The sequence below is a fragment of the Lissotriton helveticus genome, chromosome 11, assembly GCF_964261635.1.
Source record: "Lissotriton helveticus chromosome 11, aLisHel1.1, whole genome shotgun sequence".
Classification (NCBI taxonomy): Eukaryota; Metazoa; Chordata; class Amphibia; order Caudata; family Salamandridae; genus Lissotriton; species Lissotriton helveticus.
Window position 1 is genome coordinate 1,203,725,299 of NC_136072.1, and position 20,800 is coordinate 1,203,746,098.

At 49.3% G+C, this 20,800-nt stretch overlaps 1 protein-coding gene across 1 annotated transcript in view; it reads right to left on the bottom strand.

Moving 5' to 3' along the window:
• The window catches only part of LOC144792829 (transmembrane protein 132B-like), a 313,741-nt gene that overhangs the window by 170,745 nt on the left and 122,196 nt on the right, over positions 1 to 20,800 (bottom strand). The window contains exon 3 of the mRNA XM_078668025.1: positions 10,761 to 10,947. Coding sequence (XP_078524151.1) covers positions 10,761 to 10,947 — 187 coding nt within the window. The remainder of the gene's footprint in view (positions 1 to 10,760; positions 10,948 to 20,800) is intronic.

Here is a 20,800-nt window from a genome sequence, read left to right on the forward strand (position 1 = left end):
TTGTCTTTTAGAGATCTATCAGTTTTGATGGCCAAATTGTATAACTGTTTTTATTCTTGCATTCGTTTTTTACTGTAACGCTTTTATGAAATGAAATATTTCGAAATAAAGCTATACAACAACAACAAGTTAATGAGACGTTGCAGCTGCCATTCCCCTTTTCCTTGTGTCTGTCCCTTCCTGAACCTTTGCAGGTGATGGAACCCGATGGTCCATTGGCTCGAGCCATCTGATTAAAGCCCATTCTGACTCAGATATCACGGATCCTGCCTCTTATTTATTGAGCTATCTGTTTCAGTTAATGCATAGAAAAATAGTACCGGTAATTAATTATTTATTTACCACAAGATCATTGATAATGACCTCGATTTTGTCCCTGAAGAACTTGGCCAGGTTCTCACAGAGTTCCTAAGATGGTGGTATCGAATTCCTGGAGCAGTCCGGGCTGCTGAGGCTGTTAAGAATATTAAAAATGCTCCTAGAGCTGTTTGAAGCATTACAAATCGTAGAGCAAAAATACTCTGCTTTAGTGGTATGAATCAGGGTTTTATACTCAGCCAATTTAAGCTTCCAAAGCAGCCTGTCAGAGTCGTTATACCCCCGCCGCCATGTCCTCTCTGCCTGTTTGCAAGCTAGTTTGGTGGATTTCGAGGTGTCAGTAAACCAAGGGGCCGAGGCTCTGCTTTTGCATCTCAGTTTTTTTCGCGGGGCATGGGAATCTAGCGTTGTGGTAATCCTGAGGCACAACGCGGTATAATTTTCGTCAACCTGCTTGTCCAGGGAGAAGCAATCTCTGATCATGAACACCGAGTCAGACCCTCGCAGTCGTGCAAGGGCCTTCCAGTCCCTACACAGAACATCGGTAGTGGGACGCACCAGTCGAGTTCGGCCAGTATTGACGTTAACATAAAATTTAATTAAAAAATGATCGGTCCAGACCAACGGTAATGTATTCCCGATATGCAACAGATGAGGGACGGAGAAGAGAAGGTCAAGGCAATGACCGTCCTTGTGAGTAGCACCCACTACCTGCTGAACGAGGCCCAAATCCTCGCATGAGTTGAGAAGATTACGGAACCCTACATCTAGGGGACCGTTTGGCCAAAGATTAAAATCCCCTAAGATTAGCAGATTGTTGTGGGAGGCTGCCATGTTCATAAAGGTAGTTAGCAGAGACTGTTGTTGTAGAACCGTAAAAGCCCCAGGAGGTCTATAGCAGATAACCCCAGTGGCAATAAGTCCCGAGGCGTTCTTTATAGCCAGGCCCAGTAGTTTCACACCAACAACTGAATCCATCTCAATGGTCCCGACTAGCCAGGGGGCCCTGTAAATAATCCCCACCCCCCCTTCCATTGGGTCTAGGGAGATGAAGGATTTTGCAGTCTGTCGGACAGGCCCAACCAGGCTCAATCTCGCAATCAGGGCGAGCCCAGGTTTCCGTCATAAATAAAACATCAAGCTGATGTGATTCAATTAGCAATTGGATTTCCACACAGTGTTTTGGCAGGGACCTCACATTAAGGAATCCGCACGAGAGAAGGCTTCCACCCAGGAAATCGCTCAGAGGAAGAGCCGAGCCAGCAAAGGCAAGATTGCCCCTATCGGCAGAATGTTCCCCTATATTGAGCAAGGTATCCCTGGAGTAATGCCAAAAAGCCATCTCTGAGGGGGCACCCTACCTTCACCAAAAAGGGCAGCGTGGCTGGCGCTGAGCGCTACACTGGCGCGGACGGGCGCAGACGGGCTTGCCTTTGGCGCGCCTTCGGCACGCCAGCGGCGCGGTCGCGCCAGCCCGCTTTTTGAAGGTCTGTGGAGGAGAAAAGACTAGAGCGCTCACCTTGGCCCTCTCAAAATGGCGGCCGTCCAGGTGAGTGCCTAGTTGCGTTTCCCTCCCTTCTGGGCCTCGAAATCAAGTAAAAAACAGTAGCCTGTCTTCCCTGAGTGACCAAGTTAACATTCAAATCAGCAGCACAATTTATTAAAAAATTTTAAAAAATGAGTAAAACTGGGAGTAAAATTAATTCAAATAGCAGCAATAAATCCTGGGCAAATAATTAGTGCAAAACGAAGCAGTAGGGCAAAGTTAACAGCAGCTCCCGGCTCACGCCTCAGGAGCAATAGAGCAATAGCCCTCTCTTCCTAGGTTGGACATGACATATGTACCTAGGGTTTGGCCACCCCCACTCTATCATGGTTGTGACCTGGCCTCTGTAGCACGAGTAGCCTCACCGCGCACTCAGATGCAAAAGCCACGTCTTAGGTTGGTGCTCCTGGCTGTCAATCACAGTATGAAAGGAGAGGGAGAGGCCACCACTGAGCATGCGCACAGCACCCCAGGTGTACGCCTGACAGCAGCCTTGACTCAAAGGTGCAGGTTTCAGATAAGTGTCAGCCGCACGGTCCTCTCCATCACCAACTGTAAAGCAGACATGCCAACTTATAAATACACTAACTCTGTGCAGCTCAAGTCAGGGACCCTGTCTGACTGAATATTGGACGACCTCTGAGACGGTGGTCTTGGGGTCATCACCACCATGTGTATGTGGCCCTGTGCTGTCCGCCTCCTCCGGCCTCAACTGCGGTCCCCCAGGGCTCACACATCCAATCGAGTCCTGACCAGCCCGGACGTGGCATCACCGCAGGAGGCACACGCCACCATCGCCAGGACCATCTCCAAACGCCATCTGCCAGAGTCGAAACAGTGGTACTGGCAGACTGACGGAGTTGCTCACACCTGTCGTGCATGCCGTCATCAGCCTGATACTCTGCTCAGTACCCCAGGTGTCACTGACTCAGTGCACCGCAACCCATGGACCGTTGCCGATTGAGTGTTGTGCTGTGTAGAGGTTGCGCAGCAATGTCACCTCAGGCAGTGTGGGAGACCTGGGAAGATGATGAGGACAATGATGCAGGTCTAACACACCCCACTGCGTGTGCATCAGGAATATCTCGAAGGGACACAATCCTAGTCATTTTCATCACATAAGCACGCTCAGCTCTAGTGCCCCAACCTCAGTGCACTGCAACTCACAGACACTTCTGTTTGCATGTTGTATGAACTCTGTACTTACTCCGGCACACACCATGTTGCTCAGCAGTTGTCTCTGTTTTGCTGGTGTTTTCTGTTTACGTTTCAATGGTGTCCACTGTTCAAGTTGATCTTGTGGTCTTGTTGTATGCATGAGGACCCTGGGCCCTACGACATTACATTGTGCTGTGTACAGCGGGCGCAGACATGTCACCGCAGGCAGCGGGTTAGAGCTTGGACATGTAGCTTTGTCATCACCCACTCAATACGTAAGAGGAGTGGACTGGGCCGTCGTACACAGAGCCAACGTGGGTGTGTGACTGATATTTGCGGGCACCTGGGCGTGGTTCTGTACTGTGAATGTGCATCTGTATGTGTCTCTGTGGCAGTGTGGGTCTCCTTTGTGGGGTGTAGGTGGACCCTGAAGGATATTTGACACCCACGTATGTGATCGAGTTCACCTTCCATGGGTTCGGACCCCACCTGCACCTGTTTGGCCACCTCCGTTTGGCGTTCTGACACCTGACATTGGGGTGCTTTGTGTGGGTCGGTGAAATGTCGTGCGCCAGCCGTGCTTGTGGGTCCTTCCTGCTGTGTGGTCTGTTGCAGGGTCTGTGTTCTCCTCTAAGTGGCTTGGCTGCCCTGGTCCTGGTGGTGGGTTGCATGGGATGTCCATGCGCTGTTGTAGGGCGTCCGTGTTGAAGGTGCGGTGGTCGTCTCCGGCATCACAGATGTGGGTTCTTCTGTGCTCTGCTGACACTGCTTCTCATCAGGATGTTAAAAACAAGTCTCGCAGCAGCATTTTGGACAACTTGTACCTTATTAAGAAGGTATCCCGGTTAGTGGCATACAGCGCATCGACGCTATCGAGCCGGGACGGTATCAGGGCCCTCAACGACGCTTCCTTTGCTGCTCTGGGGAGAAGCAGGAGACCTTTCCTAAGGGTTTTAAATATCCCAAAGCAGTTCCCTGCTAACTTCTTAATCTGGGTGGAAAAGGAAAGATGGCTGCCAGGGGGCTGTGGGGCAACCCCCCCCCATGCCCCAATGAAGGAGCCCCCCCTGTTCTGCACCCGCCCCGCCTCCCATTCCCTCTGTCCACCGCTGTCCGTCGTCTTTTGCTCTCTTAAAATAAATGCAATGATTAATTTTTAAACTCGATGTGTCCTTGCTTGAACTTTAGTTTCACAAAATGCGCAGCTCGGAGCGAGCTCTGCGTGCGGCGAGGTGCAAATGTCAGATTTATTTATCCGTCTGAAGGGTTCCCTCCGCCTGCGATCTAAGAGCCGTTTCCATCGACGCTCTGCTGGGTTCACACTAAGAGCTGCTGCTTTCCAGCCTCAGCCCGTTCTCTGTGCCCGGGGCATCGGGCCCTGGTCTCTTGGGTCCCTCTCTGGCCTCCGATGGGGCCGAGGTGGAGCCGCGGGGGCTGCGCCCACCCTCTGATGCTACAAAGGCCCCAACGGGGGCCACGGAGCCCGTCTCTCGCCCACAGACAGCTCCAGATGGGTTTTGTCCAACACTAGTGTCAACAGTAAAATGCCCACACTGGTGTGGGGGCGACCCCCATGGGTCATCTTTCAGCTGATTGTTTGTCTCTCCTTCTTGTCCTTGTGTTTCCCTTCGGGTCCTCGGCATCTTTACCATTATTTGCCCTGGATGCCTTGTACCCCGCGCTGCTGACCTTTGTTTCTCCCAACCATGAGAGGTCGCTGCTTTCTTCACTCCCTGCCATGCCTGGGGTCTCCCTGCTGCCCCCACCCTCCCCTCCCTGCTTCCCACGCGTGACCCACGTGGACAGACGAGGGCAGGCACCTGTGAATGCTTTTCATGATACTTTAAAAATACTATCTAACATGGCTGCCCATGCCTGCACAGGCAGGCCCATGAGTGGCGGCCATCTTAGCTTCATGAGAAGGGTTTGCAAGATGGCGCCATGGGACCACGCACATGTGGACCATCCTCACATCATTTTTCATGAATGTTAAAAAAAGATTTTTAAGACGGCTGCTTTGCAGGTGAACGCACAACACTTGCGTGGCATAAAAATACAAAGCCAAAGCCAATACTTCTATGTCCACCTTTGCAAGGCATGCCCCATTAGTTTTGCCAATGTTTGTTTTACTGAAATGTTGAAATGTCAGCTCCTGCCAGTCTCTCACCCCAGAGGGCTGAAGGCAGTGAAGGAGTTACCCTTTCAGAAGGGGGGGCCCTTGTCATGCTCTTGTGAAGACATAAATAAAGGCATTGCATGAATCTAGGCTTAAAGGTTGATATGAAAAGTTCAAAAATACAAAAGTTTTCTCCAGAAAGTGAGAATCGTGGCTTGAAAATGAATGAAATGGCAGTGGGAGGCGAGTTCCCTCACAGAGGCTGTCGCTTTGCCCTGCACAGTATTGACGTCACGTCACGAGTCCCCCTAACCACAAGTATAACCCTATGCCTAAGCCTCATCCTTACACTAGGCCCTGACCCCAAACACTAACCCTATCCCCAGGGGGAGGCGCAGGCCGGCTACGACAGTCCGCCAGCCTGAGAGTGAGCCTGAGAGTGAGGCTGAGTGAAGTAGGGTGTGAGGGTGAGTGAATATGAGAGTGAGGCTGAGTGAACCTGAGAGTGAGGCTAAGTGAACTTTAGAGTGAGGCTGAGTGAACCTGAGAGTGAGGCTGAGTGAGGCTGAGAGAGAGGCTGAGTGAACCTGGGAGTGAGTCCAAGTGAACCTGAGAGTGAGGCTGAGTGAACCTGAGAGAGGGGCTGAGTGAGGCTGAGAGAGAGGCTGAGTGAACCTGGGAGTGAGTCCAAGTGAACCTGAGAGTGAGGCTGAGTGAACCTGAGAGAGGGGCTGAGTGAACGTTGAGTGAGGCTGAGTGAACCTGAGAGTGAGGCTGAGTGAACCTGAGAGTGAGGCTGAGTGAACTTTAGAGTGAGGCTGAGTGAACCTGAGAGTGAGGCTAAGTGAACTTTAGAGTGAGGCTGAGTGAACCTGAGAGTGAGGCTGAGTGAGGCTGAGAGAGAGGCTGAGTGAACCTGGGAGTGAGTCCAAGTGAACCTGAGAGTGAGGCTGAGTGAACCTGAGAGTGAGGCTGAGTGAGGTAGAGTGAGCCAGAGAGTAAGGATGAGTGAACCTGAGAGTGAGGCTGAGTGAACCGGAGAGTGAGGCTGAGTGAATATGAGAGTGAGGCTGATTGAATCTTAGAGTGAGGCTGAGTGAACCTGAGAGTGAGGCTGAGTGAACCTGAGAGTGAGGCTGAGTGAACCTTAGAGTGAGGCTGAGTGAACCTGAGAGTGAGGCTGAGTGAACCTCACAGTGAGGCTGAGTGAACCTGAGAGTGAGGCTGAGTGAGGTAGGGTGTGAGGCTGAGTGAATATGAGAGTGAGACTGACTGAACCTTAGAGTGAGGCTGAGTGAATACGAGAGTGAGGCTGAGTGAACCTGAGAGTGAGGCTGGGTGAACCTGAGAGTGAGGTCGAGTGAACCTGAGAGTGAGGTCGAGTGAACCTGAGAGTGAGCTGAGTGAGCCTGAGAGTGAGGCTGCATGAGCCTGGGAGTGAGTGTGAGTGAGGCTGAGTGAGCCTGAGAGTGAGGCTGAGTGAGGCTGAGTGAACCTGAGAGTGAGTCCGAGTGAACCTGAGAGTGAGGCTGAGTGAACCTTAGAGTGAGGCTGAGTGAACCTAAGAGTGAGGCCGAGTGAACCTGAGAGTGAGGCTGAGTGAACCTTAGAGTAAGGCTGAGTGAACCTGAGAGTGAGGTCGAGTGAACCTGAAAGTGAGGCTGAGTGAACCTTAGAGTGAGGCTGAGTGAACCTGAGAGTGAGGTCGAGTGAACCTGAGAGTGAGGCTGAGTGAACCTCACAGTGAGGCTGAGTGAACCTGAGAGTGAGGCTGAGTGAGGTAGGGTGTGAGGCTGAGTGAATATGAGAGTGAGGCTGAGTGAACCTTAGAGTGAGGCTGAGTGAACCTGAGAGTGAGGTCGAGTGAACCTGAGAGTGAGGCTGAGTGAACCTCACAGTGAGGCTGAGTGAACCTGAGAGTGAGGCTGAGTGAGGTAGGGTGTGAGGCTGAGTGAATATGAGATTGAGGCGGACTGAACCTTAGAGTGAGGCTGAGTGAATATGAGAGTGAGGGTGAGTGAACCTGAGAGTGAGGCTGAATGATCCTGAGAGTGAGACCAAGTGAGACTCAGTGATCCTCAGAGTGAGGCTGAGTGAGCCTGAAAGTGAGGCTGAGTGAGCATGAGAGTGAGGCTGAGTGAACCTGTGAGTGCGGCTGAGTGAACCTTAGAGTGAGGCTGAGTGAGCCTGAGAGGGACGCTGAGTGAACCTGGGAGTGAGGCTGAGTGAGGCTGAGAGTGAGGCTGAGTGAATATGAGAGTGAGGCTGAGTGAGCCTGAGAGTGAGGCTGAGTGAACCTGAGAGTGAGGCTGAGTGAACCTGGGAGTGAGGCTGAGTGAAGCAGGGTGGGAGGCTGAGTGAGTCTGGGTGAATCTGAGAGTGAGGCTGAGTGATCGAATTCTCAATGCTAGCCTATCAGAGGAGTTGACCTCACAGGAGTGAGAAACAAAATAGGCTGTATGTCACTACCAGGACCTGCCACACAACTAAGGCACAAGTTCTACCTTTTAGCTGCACCTCACCCTGCCCATAGGGTTATCCAGGACCTACCTTAGGGGTGACCTATCCATATCACTATTATTAAAGAGAGAGCTGAAACCTTTGAGGCGGGTAAACTCAAGAAGTACAGCACCAATCACAACACCCAATACAGCATTGGAAAGGGGAGTTGCAGCAGATGGACATAGGCTATACAGGTAGAAACGTCAAAGAACCTTAGGGGTAAAGTAATCCCTTGTGGGCGTGGGCGTTGGCGTGGGCGTGTCGGGAGCGTGTTCGTGGGCGTGTCAAACTACACACATTTTACTTTGTGGCTGTAACCATTGTCAGAGGGGCTTGGGCGTGTCAAACTACACACTCAGAGGGCCGTGGGCGTGTCAGGGGCGTGGTCGTAGCCGTGTCAAAGTACACACATTATACTGTGTGAGAGGGGCGTACCACAACAGCGTTCTCAGAGGGGCGTGCAATAAAATTTATAACAAAAAAATGGCTGCGTCATTCAGTAGCACGCCTTTCCATTCACGAGTTATAATTACTTCTCACACGTCCGTATAGAAGACACAAGGTGCGCCGCATTCACGCACATTGCCATTCAGGCTGCGTTAATAACATATGTTGCGAAGCAACCTTTGTGGGCATAAGCGTTACCGATCTCAACCGGGGATAAACGCAGGCGTCTCAGAATGCACACGCCCACACGTCTCAGAATGCACACGTCCACACACAACAACGCTGAACAGCACGCACACCTCACGACGTGCACGAACGCTAATCTCGCTGTGATGAAATTAGCGTTCGGTAACGTTGTGAGGTGTGCGTGCCCTTCAGCATGGTTGTGTGTGGCCGCGTGCATTCTAAGACGCCTGCTGCATTGGAAAGCGGTGGGGTAGCGTTCGGTAAAGTTTGCCGTCCTTCAGGTAAATCTTTTTTATACCCGGACAACGTCGGGACGAGCAGGTAGTGTGTAATAAAAAGGGAGCTTGAGGCTTGGAAAATAGTTTTAAATGCAAGTTAAAGAGGCAGTAAACTGCACACGGGCCCAGCGGTGGCAGGACTGAGACAGGTGTGAAAGTTCACGTCAGGGGGTGGCACAAGCAGCGCTGCAGGCCCACAAGTAGGATTTAATGTTCAGGTCCTGGGTACAATGGATACCACTGTACAAGGAACTTATGAGTAATTAAAATATACCAAACATGTATAAACCAATCATACCTTGTTCAGAGGAGAGAGCACGTGCACGTTAGCACCGGTTAGCAGTCATAAAGAGCCCAGAGGCCTAAAGCCAATAATAAGAAGGTCAGAAAAGCAGGCAGAGGAAGGTAGAAAGTTTGGGGTAACCCTGCAGCAAGGGCAGGCCCAACACCCCCATCCCTTCCATGAAGGGGTACAATCTCTTGATTTGTATCCACATGGGCACTACTCAGAGGAAGGTGAAAATGCTTCAATCCACATACAATTTTAGACCAAAGACTTCCATTTTCCTGACCAGAATATCACGCCCCCTACAGTTGACCTCCTGCACTGCCTGTGGATGGGGGTGAAGCCTGAATACGCAGCATCGTTGTGAGCCACAGTGATTGCGATCCATGTCTTGCAGTCCAGGCTAACTCCCATCTTAGGGGCCTATCACGATGGCGGGCGGATCGCCACCGCCGGCCTCCACACCGCGATTGTAACCTTGAAAAACGCCGGTCAGATTATGATGGCGGTGGTGTGGAAATCCATCCCCAGCTTTTCCGCCGGTAGCAATCTGCCCGCTGGCCTGGCAGGCTGAGCTGAACTGCTAAAATGGTGCTGGTGCCTAGCTTTTTCCGCCGTCCGGATTAGGATGCATGCGGAAGCCAGTTTTTCGGCTGCAGTCTCTCCGCTATGGAAAGGCTGGCGGGGAGTGTGTTTGGGGACCCGTTGCAGGCCCCCCTCATCTTTGGGGGATTGTGGGTACACTGGGGGGGTACCCATGGTACCCCCTACATTTCACTGCACCAAGTGGCAGGCGCAGTGCAGTGCCTGCCACGTAGTGCAGTGAAATGCACAACATGCTTGTTTTCACGACGCAGCGGTGCTGCTGTCAGTACTGCCCGCCACAATGTTAATGCTGCGGAATCCGACCCCCGCAGTGGCGGGTCCATCATAATACGATGGGCGGGACTGCCGCACACATGGCAGTCGGACCCAATCTCCGCTACGGTGGCGGCCGGAAGAAATCCGACCGCCATCCTAATAGGCCCCTTAATCTTTATCATTGTGGACTTTCCTCAGAAGCTTTTATTCTGGCAGTGGACAACATTTAAATGATATCAGCATTATTCACATAATTTCTATAATTTAACAGCATGCTCGTCATGTGAAATTCAAGACATTATGCCATTGTGCAAGGGTGCCTGCGTTGTAAGCAGGATTGTTTTTGTGCATGAAGGGACACCCACATTGCTGCACAAAAACAATCCTCAGAATCCTTTTCCTCTTTCTTTGTGTGCTGCGGAATGCAGAGGAAACACCACCTCTACAGGTACAGGTGTGCCCAGACGTGGTCCCGTGCACACGGTGTCACTGGAACCAAGCTGTACCGGCTGATGGGCCCATAGCTAGGGTAACCGGTCCTGGGTTGCTCGTGTTCCGGTTCAGGGGGGACCTGGCTTGACAGCTCAGACTGGACTGGTTCCATTGGAGCAGGGTCAAGACTGATCTGCATATAGCTGGGTCCACACACAGGTGGCATGGTGTGCAAAATAACGCTGGATTGGGAGTGGTCCCCAGTAATCACTAGTGGCTCAGATTCGTTCAAGCGTGCCACCCGTCACTTTTTCCTACACCAATGAAGACTCAACATCAAAGGTTACCATGACACGGAAGACACGGACCACCAATGGGAAAGTGGCAATAAATACATCACCCTAGGTAAGGATAATTGTTTGGTAAGTTGTGTACCTCATTGTTTATCTCCAACAGTTTCACGACTTCTCACAGTGAGAAACTCCTCCCAACGCAGTCTACGAGCAACAAGGTCCACCAACCACCTCCAACACGCCATAGAATCATCAATCCCTGGTGCAAGCCCTGAGCAGTGAGACTCTGATGACATTGAGTCAAGGACATCTGATGGTCAGGACGGTTCATGCTCACCATTGCAAGAGGGACGATTCCCACCACCGAGGACTGGCTCACAAAGATCTCGGACACCACCAGGTCTCTTGCGCCGTCGTCGCCCGGGTACTCCACCTGCCAGGTGATCTGCTGGGCTCCAGCCACACCCCCACCAATGGAGATCTCAAAATCAACCTGCAAGATTTCCATCAGGGAACCATTGGTTCTGAAATAGAAAACATACACTGTCATCTCCAAGGTAACAGCAGGAGCCAATCAAAGAGACACACAGGAGAGCAGATCGATATGCTAGAACATAGATGTGCATTTGTATAACATTGTGAGTAGGAAACATGCAGGAACCCTAATGTCTGCCTGAAGAGATATAAATAGAACATGAGACCATGTGCCACAAAATAAATAAGCAAAAGAAATGCTGTCTTTCGTGAGGAAGTAATGATGACATATTGCGTGTGAGAGTATATGCATGAGCAGTGCTGTCTGCCGGAAGTAATGACAACAATTTTTTTTGTGACCATATATGCACAAAAATTGCTATCTACCAGATGCAATGACAGCAAAGCAGTTCATTTCTTACATTTCCTATTTTTCACAAATAACATTTCTGCCGTGACCTTTGCACATATTTGCGTGCACAACAATATTGGATTAGTGTCTCTGAAACAACTTTGTTTACACATCTTGATTCGCACAACAGTATCCCGACGCCTCAAACACCATGTACAAGGCACTTCAATGCACTATGTACAAATGTGGTTCTATCTTCATCCATGGGGCGACAGGGCTATCTACGTGTCCATAACATCGCTAATCTGTACGTAATTTGCAAGGCGGCTTCCGATAAATAAAGAGCATTCCAAAGGATTAGCAGAGGACGCACTTCAGCTGACACTGAGGGTCCCTGCACGCTGAGACGTCACCACGCAGCGATCTGACATCTCTGTGAGGGGGTGCCCTGTTTGTGTCTAAGACGGGCTCTTGCATTCTCTCCCACCATGTAATGGGGTGAGATCATCAATTCGGGGATTCTTGGCTTCACACCTACACATACTCTAGGTACACAACTAGTAGGGCTCACATAGTAGGAGTACGACTGATTACTGCCTTGTTTATTTGCCTGCATACTTACACTGTTTTCGCAGCATGGTCGACCTGTATCTGCTACTTACGCTTTTGGCGCTTGTAACCACTTTCATCTGCTTCTGTCTACTGATTACCACAGCCCAGGTATCTATACAAGAATAACGCTGGTTCAATAAATATATTGAAAACGTCCGAGTGTGTACTCTCTGTATAATTCTCTGAGCACAAGTAAGCGCGAGTGACTGAGTGAAAGCTTCGGTTCAGTTACCAGGGTCCCTGAGGGGTCGGGGTTGTCGTGTTCAGTGGTTGTCAGACGCTACTCCCTCCCTGGTAAGGTTCGGGGGGCTTACAGTGGCACTGTGAGCTTGCTGGTCTCTAGGCCAACATATCCTGCGGGGTGCCTGGAATCCGTCTCGGCACCTCGCCCAAAGTTTATGTTGCCCAAAAACACGCAGGTCCTACGGATTCATGGGAAACTACAGGACAATATTGTCTGTGAGAATATATGAGTGAGCAGGGCAGTTTGCTGAAAGTAATGACATATTGAATGTGAGTATATGTGCACAAGCAGTGCTGTCTGCCGGAAGTAATGACATACTGTAGATGAGGATACATGCACGTTCAGTGCTGTGTACTGGAATTATTGAAGTTTTTTAGATCAGGACGCATGCATGAGCACTCTAACTTTATTGAAAAAGACATGCTTCTCCATTTATTTTAAAATCTGTAACTTAATAAATAATATTATGAAACAGACCTGTTCAAAAACACGTTTTATTACTTAGTACATACTCATTTTTGTTATACAGAATGTTCGTTTTTGTTTGTCTCAGGCTAATAGATCCAGCAAAAGCTCCATACAGAGTGGGTATTGTGACCCCGGGTCTCGGCTAATATCTGGTGCATTATGACTCACAAGCCACCCCCCCCCACAACCAGAGCAGGGACTGCTTCAGCCCCCCCTAACTCACACGCAGGGGACCCTTCTTCAGCAAGTCACAGTTTCACCTCCCCCCCATCAGGGTGTCACACTGTGAGGATCATGAAACTGCAAATTCAGTGTAATGAATACATAGTGTATTAACAAGTTGTGGCACACTTTCATTCAGTCTAATGACAAATACACAGAAACACATTCATCACAGGTTTGTGCACTTAATGAGATGGCAAAACATGTTTGTAAACATGAAGTCATTCCTCAGTATTTGATAAGAAATTCATAATTTAGGATAGCGACATGATTCACCTGCCAAAGAATGGGAAAAAGAGGGTTGTGTCGTAAAGGAGGGATCCAAAAACACAATGTTGTGTCCTAAAGAGGAGCTTCAACAAACAAGTGTAGTGCCCTAAAAAGGGGCCAATCCGCCAAACTAGAGGGTTGTACCCCAAAAAGAGCATCAACAAACTAGAGAGCTGTGTCCAAAGGGCAGCTTCGACCAACAAAAGTGTTGATATTTAAGTGGGAGCTCCAGCTAATAAGAAATTTATAAAATAAAGAGGCACTCTGACATACAGATACATATATCGGGCCTGATTCACAGAAAGAATCTGAGACAAAAGTAAATGCCCTTTGTGAATACCAAAAGTCGTAAAGTTAGACTTTCGTCTCTTAATTACTTCTGTGAATCGGGCCTACATCTGCAGCCTTGAAAAAGCCAATTGTAAAAAAATGTGTGTTGGCTGCTGCTTGCTTTGATGTCACGCTTTGTTCCACCAGAAATGTGAAACAATAATGAGAAGAATAGAAAACACACAGCATAACCGTGGACATTGGAGTATTATATTTGCTGTTGAAATACAAGTAAACACTGGACTATTATGTGAGCTTCGGTCACTCTCATTGACGAACTTTCCAGCCAGGGATACTGGTCCTAGGATGCTAATACTCCCTGATTCGCGAAAGCATCAACCCACATTGAAAGTTACTTTTCTCAAACGTTATGCAAATATTTCCCTGACTACAAACAGAATCTAGATGTTGGATCACTGTGGCATAGTCATCACCTTTTAACGTTTAAACATGAAAGGGTTACCCGTTCCCATTTGGAAATGACACATAAAATTAATAAGGTAATTCTAATGTTATTCTACGGGAGAGTTAGGCCTTGAAGCAGGAGAAAAATGGACTTAAGAGTAATGCACAGCCAGGACATATAAAACTTAAAAGTACATGTTCAAATTGTTAAATCAACTTCACCCTGCTTTTGGGGCTCGTCCAGGGCCTACATTAGGGGTGGTAAATATGTATTAAAAAGGACGTTTTGGGCCTGGCAAAAGGTTTACTTTGTCAAATATAAAATCACTGCACACTCACAGGCTGCAATGCAGGCCTGAGGCAATTTAAAGTGGCCAAAAAATTCAGAATGACAGCAAACGTCCAGCCATGATCTACAAACTGTTCGTACGTCATTTCTCCAACATTGATACCGTTACTCTGTCATCTGATAAAATATTAATAGCCCATGGAGGCTTTTTTAAGGAGTGCAAGGTGTATTTTTATCATAATCCTTCAGAGAAGAAACCCATGGAGGGGAAGAAACATGCCTGGTGTAACCACGAGTGCAAACAGGCAAATTCTAATCAAAGACTGGCCATCAGGAGCGTTATTATTCCGCTGTCGCCCAAGCACGTGACCGGTATAAAGCAGCCCTAGCACGGGTCAAGTGTGACCGGGCTGATGAGAGCCGGCAGAATCTACTGGTCGCTGCCAGAGGTAAAGATAACCGCACATTACAGCACATTTGAGTCTGGAAGGGGTGATGCCCTGGGAGAGCATCCTTCGGCTACAGCTCACAGGGAGCCTGTAGGATAGCGGCCTAAGGTTACTTTAAAAAATATATATATATATTATTCACTTCTTCTTATCCTTTCGAAACTGAACAAGAAAACCACCCAGTATCGATCGTTTTCTGGCAACGCTCCCAGGATGTGGAACGCTCTCCCGGGAGTCCTCAGATGCAACCCCTCCTTCTCCTGTTTCAAAAGGGACCTGAAACTCCATCTCCTTAACAAATACTTCCCTGACCAACGTCAACTAACCTAGACTTCAATATCCGAGTTTACTCCTCTCTCTCTTGACATTCGAGGACAGTTGGTGACCGGACTGTGTTAACCACCTTTGTTTGTTTCTCTCCCCCTCCGATGCACTGTTTACGTATTTTTCATGCTGGTTTTTATTTATCTCTGTTTTGCTTCCTGACTGCCTTCCTACTATGAAATGCAATTTCCTTCTGTTTTTTTCAGTGTGTATGTAAAGCGCCCTGATACCCACGGGTCAAGCTAGCGCTATATAAAACTTTAAAAATAATTAAATAAATTGCCCTAGGGTCAGCGAGCCCAACCCTAGGATAGGATCAGACCCCTTGGGGTCACCCTTACCCCTCCGTGCCAGTGGGGTCGTGTCCCTCCATTGCACGCACAGGCCCTCAGTGCAGACCGAGGCCTCCCTCAAAGAGGAGATTCTATAGCGGGACCGGAGGCTTCTGATTATGCTGTCTCAATTTCTTTACTGAACTAACAACAGCCAATTGAAGTAAAACTACACAATGAAAAGACATCATATCCCATGAGGCTTTGAACCACGCCTCCTTATTACAGCCAATGGCAACATCTCACAGTATACAAAATAGAACGGCACCATCCTGGCTTCCTCTTTCTTTGCTGCTCCGCAGCCCAGATAAGTGCCTCTCTATTTTGTCTACTTGAGAACTGTGTGCGTGTTAAGCGCTTTATACTACTGTATTTTGAGTTTCTACGATGTTTTGGGGAGTGTGTTATGGTTTATCTCATATGCTTTGCATTGTGGTTTTCTACGCGTGATATTTGTTTTGCCCCAAGCGCTTCTCTGATACGCTTGCAGCGCGCGCTCTTACTTTTATCTCCCCTTTGGTTTAAGCGCGTGTTGCGCTTTAGATTAGTGCCCCGCTGTTTGAAATGGCAAATGTGATTTCTACCAAGAGGAGGTTGCTGTGTGTGAGGACCAGGGTGATGAGGAATATTATTATGCTGAGTCAATGGATGATTTGATTGACAAAAAATTGGATGCTAAGCTGGACAAGGCCCTTTCACCTGCATTGTTACCTATTACACAGAAGTTGCGACTGCCGGTACCCCTTAATCCCACTCCCTCGGTGTCTCCCTCTATCCCTGCATCCCTAACAGTTCATGAGAACCCTGGTCTCTCCTGGCCGCATGTGCATACCTACTCGAAGCTCTACAAGTCCAAGGAGCAGGACCAAGACGGCCCCTCCCCCTCCACGCTCTTCTCCCATCCCGATCCCCGGCACAACGACCGGCACTGACACCGACACCGACTAATCTCAGGAGTCTAGACCTCGCAAATGCGCACAGAAGCGTAAGCACTCCGCTTCCCCCGTCCAACCCTCTCCCTTTATGTTTGGCACTTCAGATATCCACCCAAGGTCAGCAGATTGGGTCCCCCCCCCCTGTAGAGGCAGACTACATGCAAGTTTCGATAAGGATGTGAAGGCTCGCCTAAAATCAGAATTCCCCCGTCCTGATCTAGCCCATAAGGTGGCGCTTACCCCGGACATGGATTCCTCCATGACCACCTTCCTAAAATAGTACAAGAAGGACCCAAAGAAAGGGATTGACTGTGCCCTTCGGGCATGCCTGGACAAAGTACTAGACCTTTCAGGCCCATTAGCCAAAATTCTTGCGTTAGCCCTCCAGGCGCAGGAGACAGGAGCAGCAATTCACCCCGAAGTCCTGGCTGGATGGGCGCAAAGAGCCGTATGTATGCTGGGTAATGCTAACTGCGCCTTGGCTTCCGAACGGCGCAAGTCTGTCCTGCTTAGTATTGATCCTCAATTGGTGGAGCTGGCCTCGTCGGAACCGGGGCGCCTGGCGGAAGGGCAACTTTTTGGTGAAACGTTTGTGAAGGACATCACCAAATTTGTGAGCACCTGGATAGGTCACAGTCCTCCCTTAAGAGAGTGTTCCATTTGGTCTCTGGTAGGGTCAGCCGTGACAGAGGATGCTCGACCAGCCGCTACACCAACCCAAGTCCTCAGAGAGGCTTTACAACTAGACGCAGAGGTTACACCCAGGAGCCCGAGCAGGCCGGCTTCTACCCCACCAGGTCTCGAGGCTACAGCGGTCGCTTCAACAGAGGTGTTAACCGTGGCTACAAAAACTTTGACTCCCAGACTTTTGGTGAGTCCTGTGTGCCCGTGGATCCCTCAGGGGGCAGGTTGTTGCATTTTGTTGTCAATTGGACAAGTCTCACCACAGATGTGTGGATCCTTCAGACTGCTCAGGGCTATCAGATAGAACTTCTGGATTTCCCCTGTCAGGTGACTCCTCCTCGTCCTCTCCTTTTTTTCCTTCAAGAACAGATTTATATAGACTCCGAGCTGCAGGAGCTTTTGGCCAAACGGGCTATTGCCGTAGGACCCTTCATCCCCGGAGGATTTTGCAGCAACGTCTTTTTGGTTGAAAAGAAGGGAGGAGGTCAACGACTAGTCTTAAATCTGAGAGATTTCTACCCTTATGTAGTCTACAGGCATTTCAAGATGGAGGGGATCCATCTTCTGAGAGATCTCCTGCTGGAGAAGGACTGGATGGTCCGGCTGGACCTGAAAGATGCTTATCTCACGGTACCAGTTTGCCCCTCACATCAAAACTCCTTGCAGTTTTAATGGAAAGGGCAATGGCACCGCTATCGCACTCTCCCCTTTGGCCTGTCAACAGCTCTGTGGGTTTTCACCAAACTCCTGAAACCGGTAGTTTCCCACCTCTGGGAAATGGGAGTGCGCCTTATTGTTTACCCTGAGTGTTTGATTGGTTCAGATGCTCCGTCCATCACCACCCCCTTTTGTACCGCTTTTGGCCGCCATGAGTGTGGCAGGGTATGCTCAGACGTGAGTCCCTTGCTCACTTTGCCACGGGATTCAAGCAAGCTGGGCTGAAGACGGCTGTAATGCCAGAAACCGGTCCTCGGAAGCTTGTTTACGGTCCAGGGAAGGCATGGCTTGGCAGTTCGGGCTGGACTGTTCCCATGAGGCACAGGGTCAGACTGATTTGCATATGGTCATGTCTGAACTGGGGTGGCAGAGTGGGCTAAAGAACGGTGATGGATTAAACCCTGATCTTTTGACTGGGTGTGAGTGTTTGATTGATTTGGATGCTCCGTCCATCACCACCCCCTTTTTTACCGTTATTGTTTACCTAGACGATATGATACTCCTGGCGCAAGATCAAACTCTTCTCCTCACTCACTTGGAGTGGACGATGTCCCTATTACAGGATCTGGGCTTCATCATAAACCTCAAGAAGTCAATGATAATCCCGAGTCAGCAGACAGAATTCCTGGGCTTTCTAATAAATTCAGTCTCTGCCCAACTTCTCCTGCCTCTGAGCAAGATCAGGTCTATCAGACGGGAAATCAAGTCCACTCTGTCCAAACAGATGATTTCCTTGAGGGTCTGGCGAGGATTGTGGGCCTGTTGGCTTCCTCCATCCAAGCCATTTTTCCAGGCCCTCTGCATTACTGGGCCCTTTAGCGCCTCAAGATTTATTACATTCAGAAGAAATTCCATTACGACCATCTCATTCCCTTGTCCCCAGTAGCTCGGGAGGAGCTTTGTTGGTGGCTGGAACACATGACAGCCTGGAATGGTCGGGCAATCTTCGGCGCAGCCCCAGACGTGATTGTCGAGTCCGACGCCAGCCGATGGGGCTGGGGCGCTCGATGTGGAGACTTTGCCACAGGCGGACGTTGGTCCGCAGGTGAGTTAAAGTTGCACATCAACTGCCTCAAACTTTTAGCAGGGTCATTTGCGATCAGGTCAATATCTCCTCTGAAGAGCGATTGTTGTAGCCTCCTCCGGATGGACAATGTGTCAGCGGCGAGATATATCAATCGCCTAGGAGGGACAAAGTCCCGCTTGTTGTTCAACATAGTGAAGGAGTTCTGGCACTTCTGCCTGGATCACAAAATCACTGTCATAGCAGAATACTTACCGGGGAAGCTCAATCAGGTTGCGGATTGGAACTCCAGGTTCCTCAGGGACTACAGCGATTGGAGGCTTCAACCGACTCTGTTTGCGCAGATCATGAGTATGCGAGGCCCCTGCAAGATAGAGCTATTTGCCTCTCGCCTCAATGCTCAGCTCCCTTTGTTCTTCAGTTGGAGACCGGACCCGATGGCGATGGGAACGGATGCGTTTCTTCACCATTAGGGGCAACAGAGGAACTATGCGTTTCCTCCATTTGCCTTGATCCCGAGAGTGGCGGCCTTTGTCCGTCAACAGACGGCCTCAATAGTGTTGGTTACACCTTTGTGGAAGACTCAGTCGTGGTTTCCCACACTATTGGAGTTGTCTGTGGATCTTCCGTTTCAACTTCCGATTTACCCGACGCTTCTCCAGGTCCCAGTGGGGGCTTGCCACCCGCTGGTCCTGCAGAACCAACTAACTCTGATGGTGTGGACGCTCTCAGGAGACATGAGAGCATTACAGGCCTTTCGCAGGCAGCTTCCGGCTTCATACAACAGGCTTGGGCTCCATCCACCCGAAAGCGATATTCAGCTACCTGGAAGCGATGGGTGGGTTGGTGCCTTCGACGGCAGGTGGATCCCGTGGGGTCAGATGTGACTGAGATTTTAAACTTCCTTTCTGAGTGTGCGGAATCAGGCCTTGCCTACAGATCGGTTAACAACTTCAGGTCCGCAATCTCAGCAGGCCACGATCATATTGATGGCAAACCTGTGGGGATGCAAACCCTGGTAAGTAAATTGCTTAAAGGTGTCAGGGTGCCTAATCCCCCTCGTCCCAGGTATTCAACCCTATAGGATGTTTCTGAGGTCCTCTCCCTACTTGAATCTTGGCCGAATAATTCAAACCTTTCCTTGAAACAGTTATCTGCCAAGCTCACCATGCTGCTATGTCTAATCTCCTGTCGCAGAGAGTCTGATGTTCGAGCTTTGCATCTAGCAGGCAGGATGTTTTCTCCACAGGGTGTTTCTTTTGTAATCACGAGACGGACAAAAACGATGTCACGCTCGGTGGAGTATCCTTCTTTCCCTCATAATAATAAATTATGTGTTATGTAATGTTTGTAATGTTATGTGGAACGCACTCTTGCGCATAGGTCTGATCCGTTGGGTCAGTTGTTAATATCAATTCAAAAGCCTTTCAAACTGGTCTCTGCTGCCACATTAGCTAGGTGGGTCAGATGGGTGATGTCAGAAGCAGGTATTGACGTCTCAGTGTATGGTGCCCATTCTGCGAGAGAAGCTATGGCCTCTAAGGCGTACATGTTGGGATCTCGTTTGGAAGATATCCTGAAGGCAGCTGACTGGTATACAGATTCTATGTTTAAAGTTTTTTATTACAAGCCTATCTCTCGTGTTTCTTCTGTTGTGATTAATGAGCTTTGAACCAGCATAATCAGAAGCTTGCGGTCCTGACATAGAATACAGCATTTTCCAGCTATCGCAAGAAGAATTTTAGATTCTATTAAGGCCACGGAGGCGAGGATTATCCCACCCGTTGGGACAGTTTATTTCAACTGTTAAGTTGTTTGTGGTTATGTTAATATCAGTATTAAATGCCCACCCTATGAGAATCAAATGTGTGGGTCCCCCTTCTTAACCTTGTTTCTAGTTTAGGAAATGATTCCAACAAGAACTGAATAGCTCCTCCGGATGGAGATGGATCACCCCCGTCTGAGAAGCTGGTGACCTCAGGACGTGTGGATTATATTCTCCGTTGAGAATGAAAAAGAACTGTTTGCCTCTCCGTTGAGAGTTGAGACTTTGTTTTTGGTTCGTACTTTTGGACTGGTTTACGCAAAGAAAGAGGAAGCCATGATGGTGCCTTTCTATTTTGCATACTTTGAGATGTTGCCATTGGCTGTAATAAGGAGGCGTGGCTCAAAGCCTCATGGGATATGATGTTTTTTCATTGTGTAATTTGACTTTTATTGGCTGCTGTGAGTGCAGTAAAAAAATT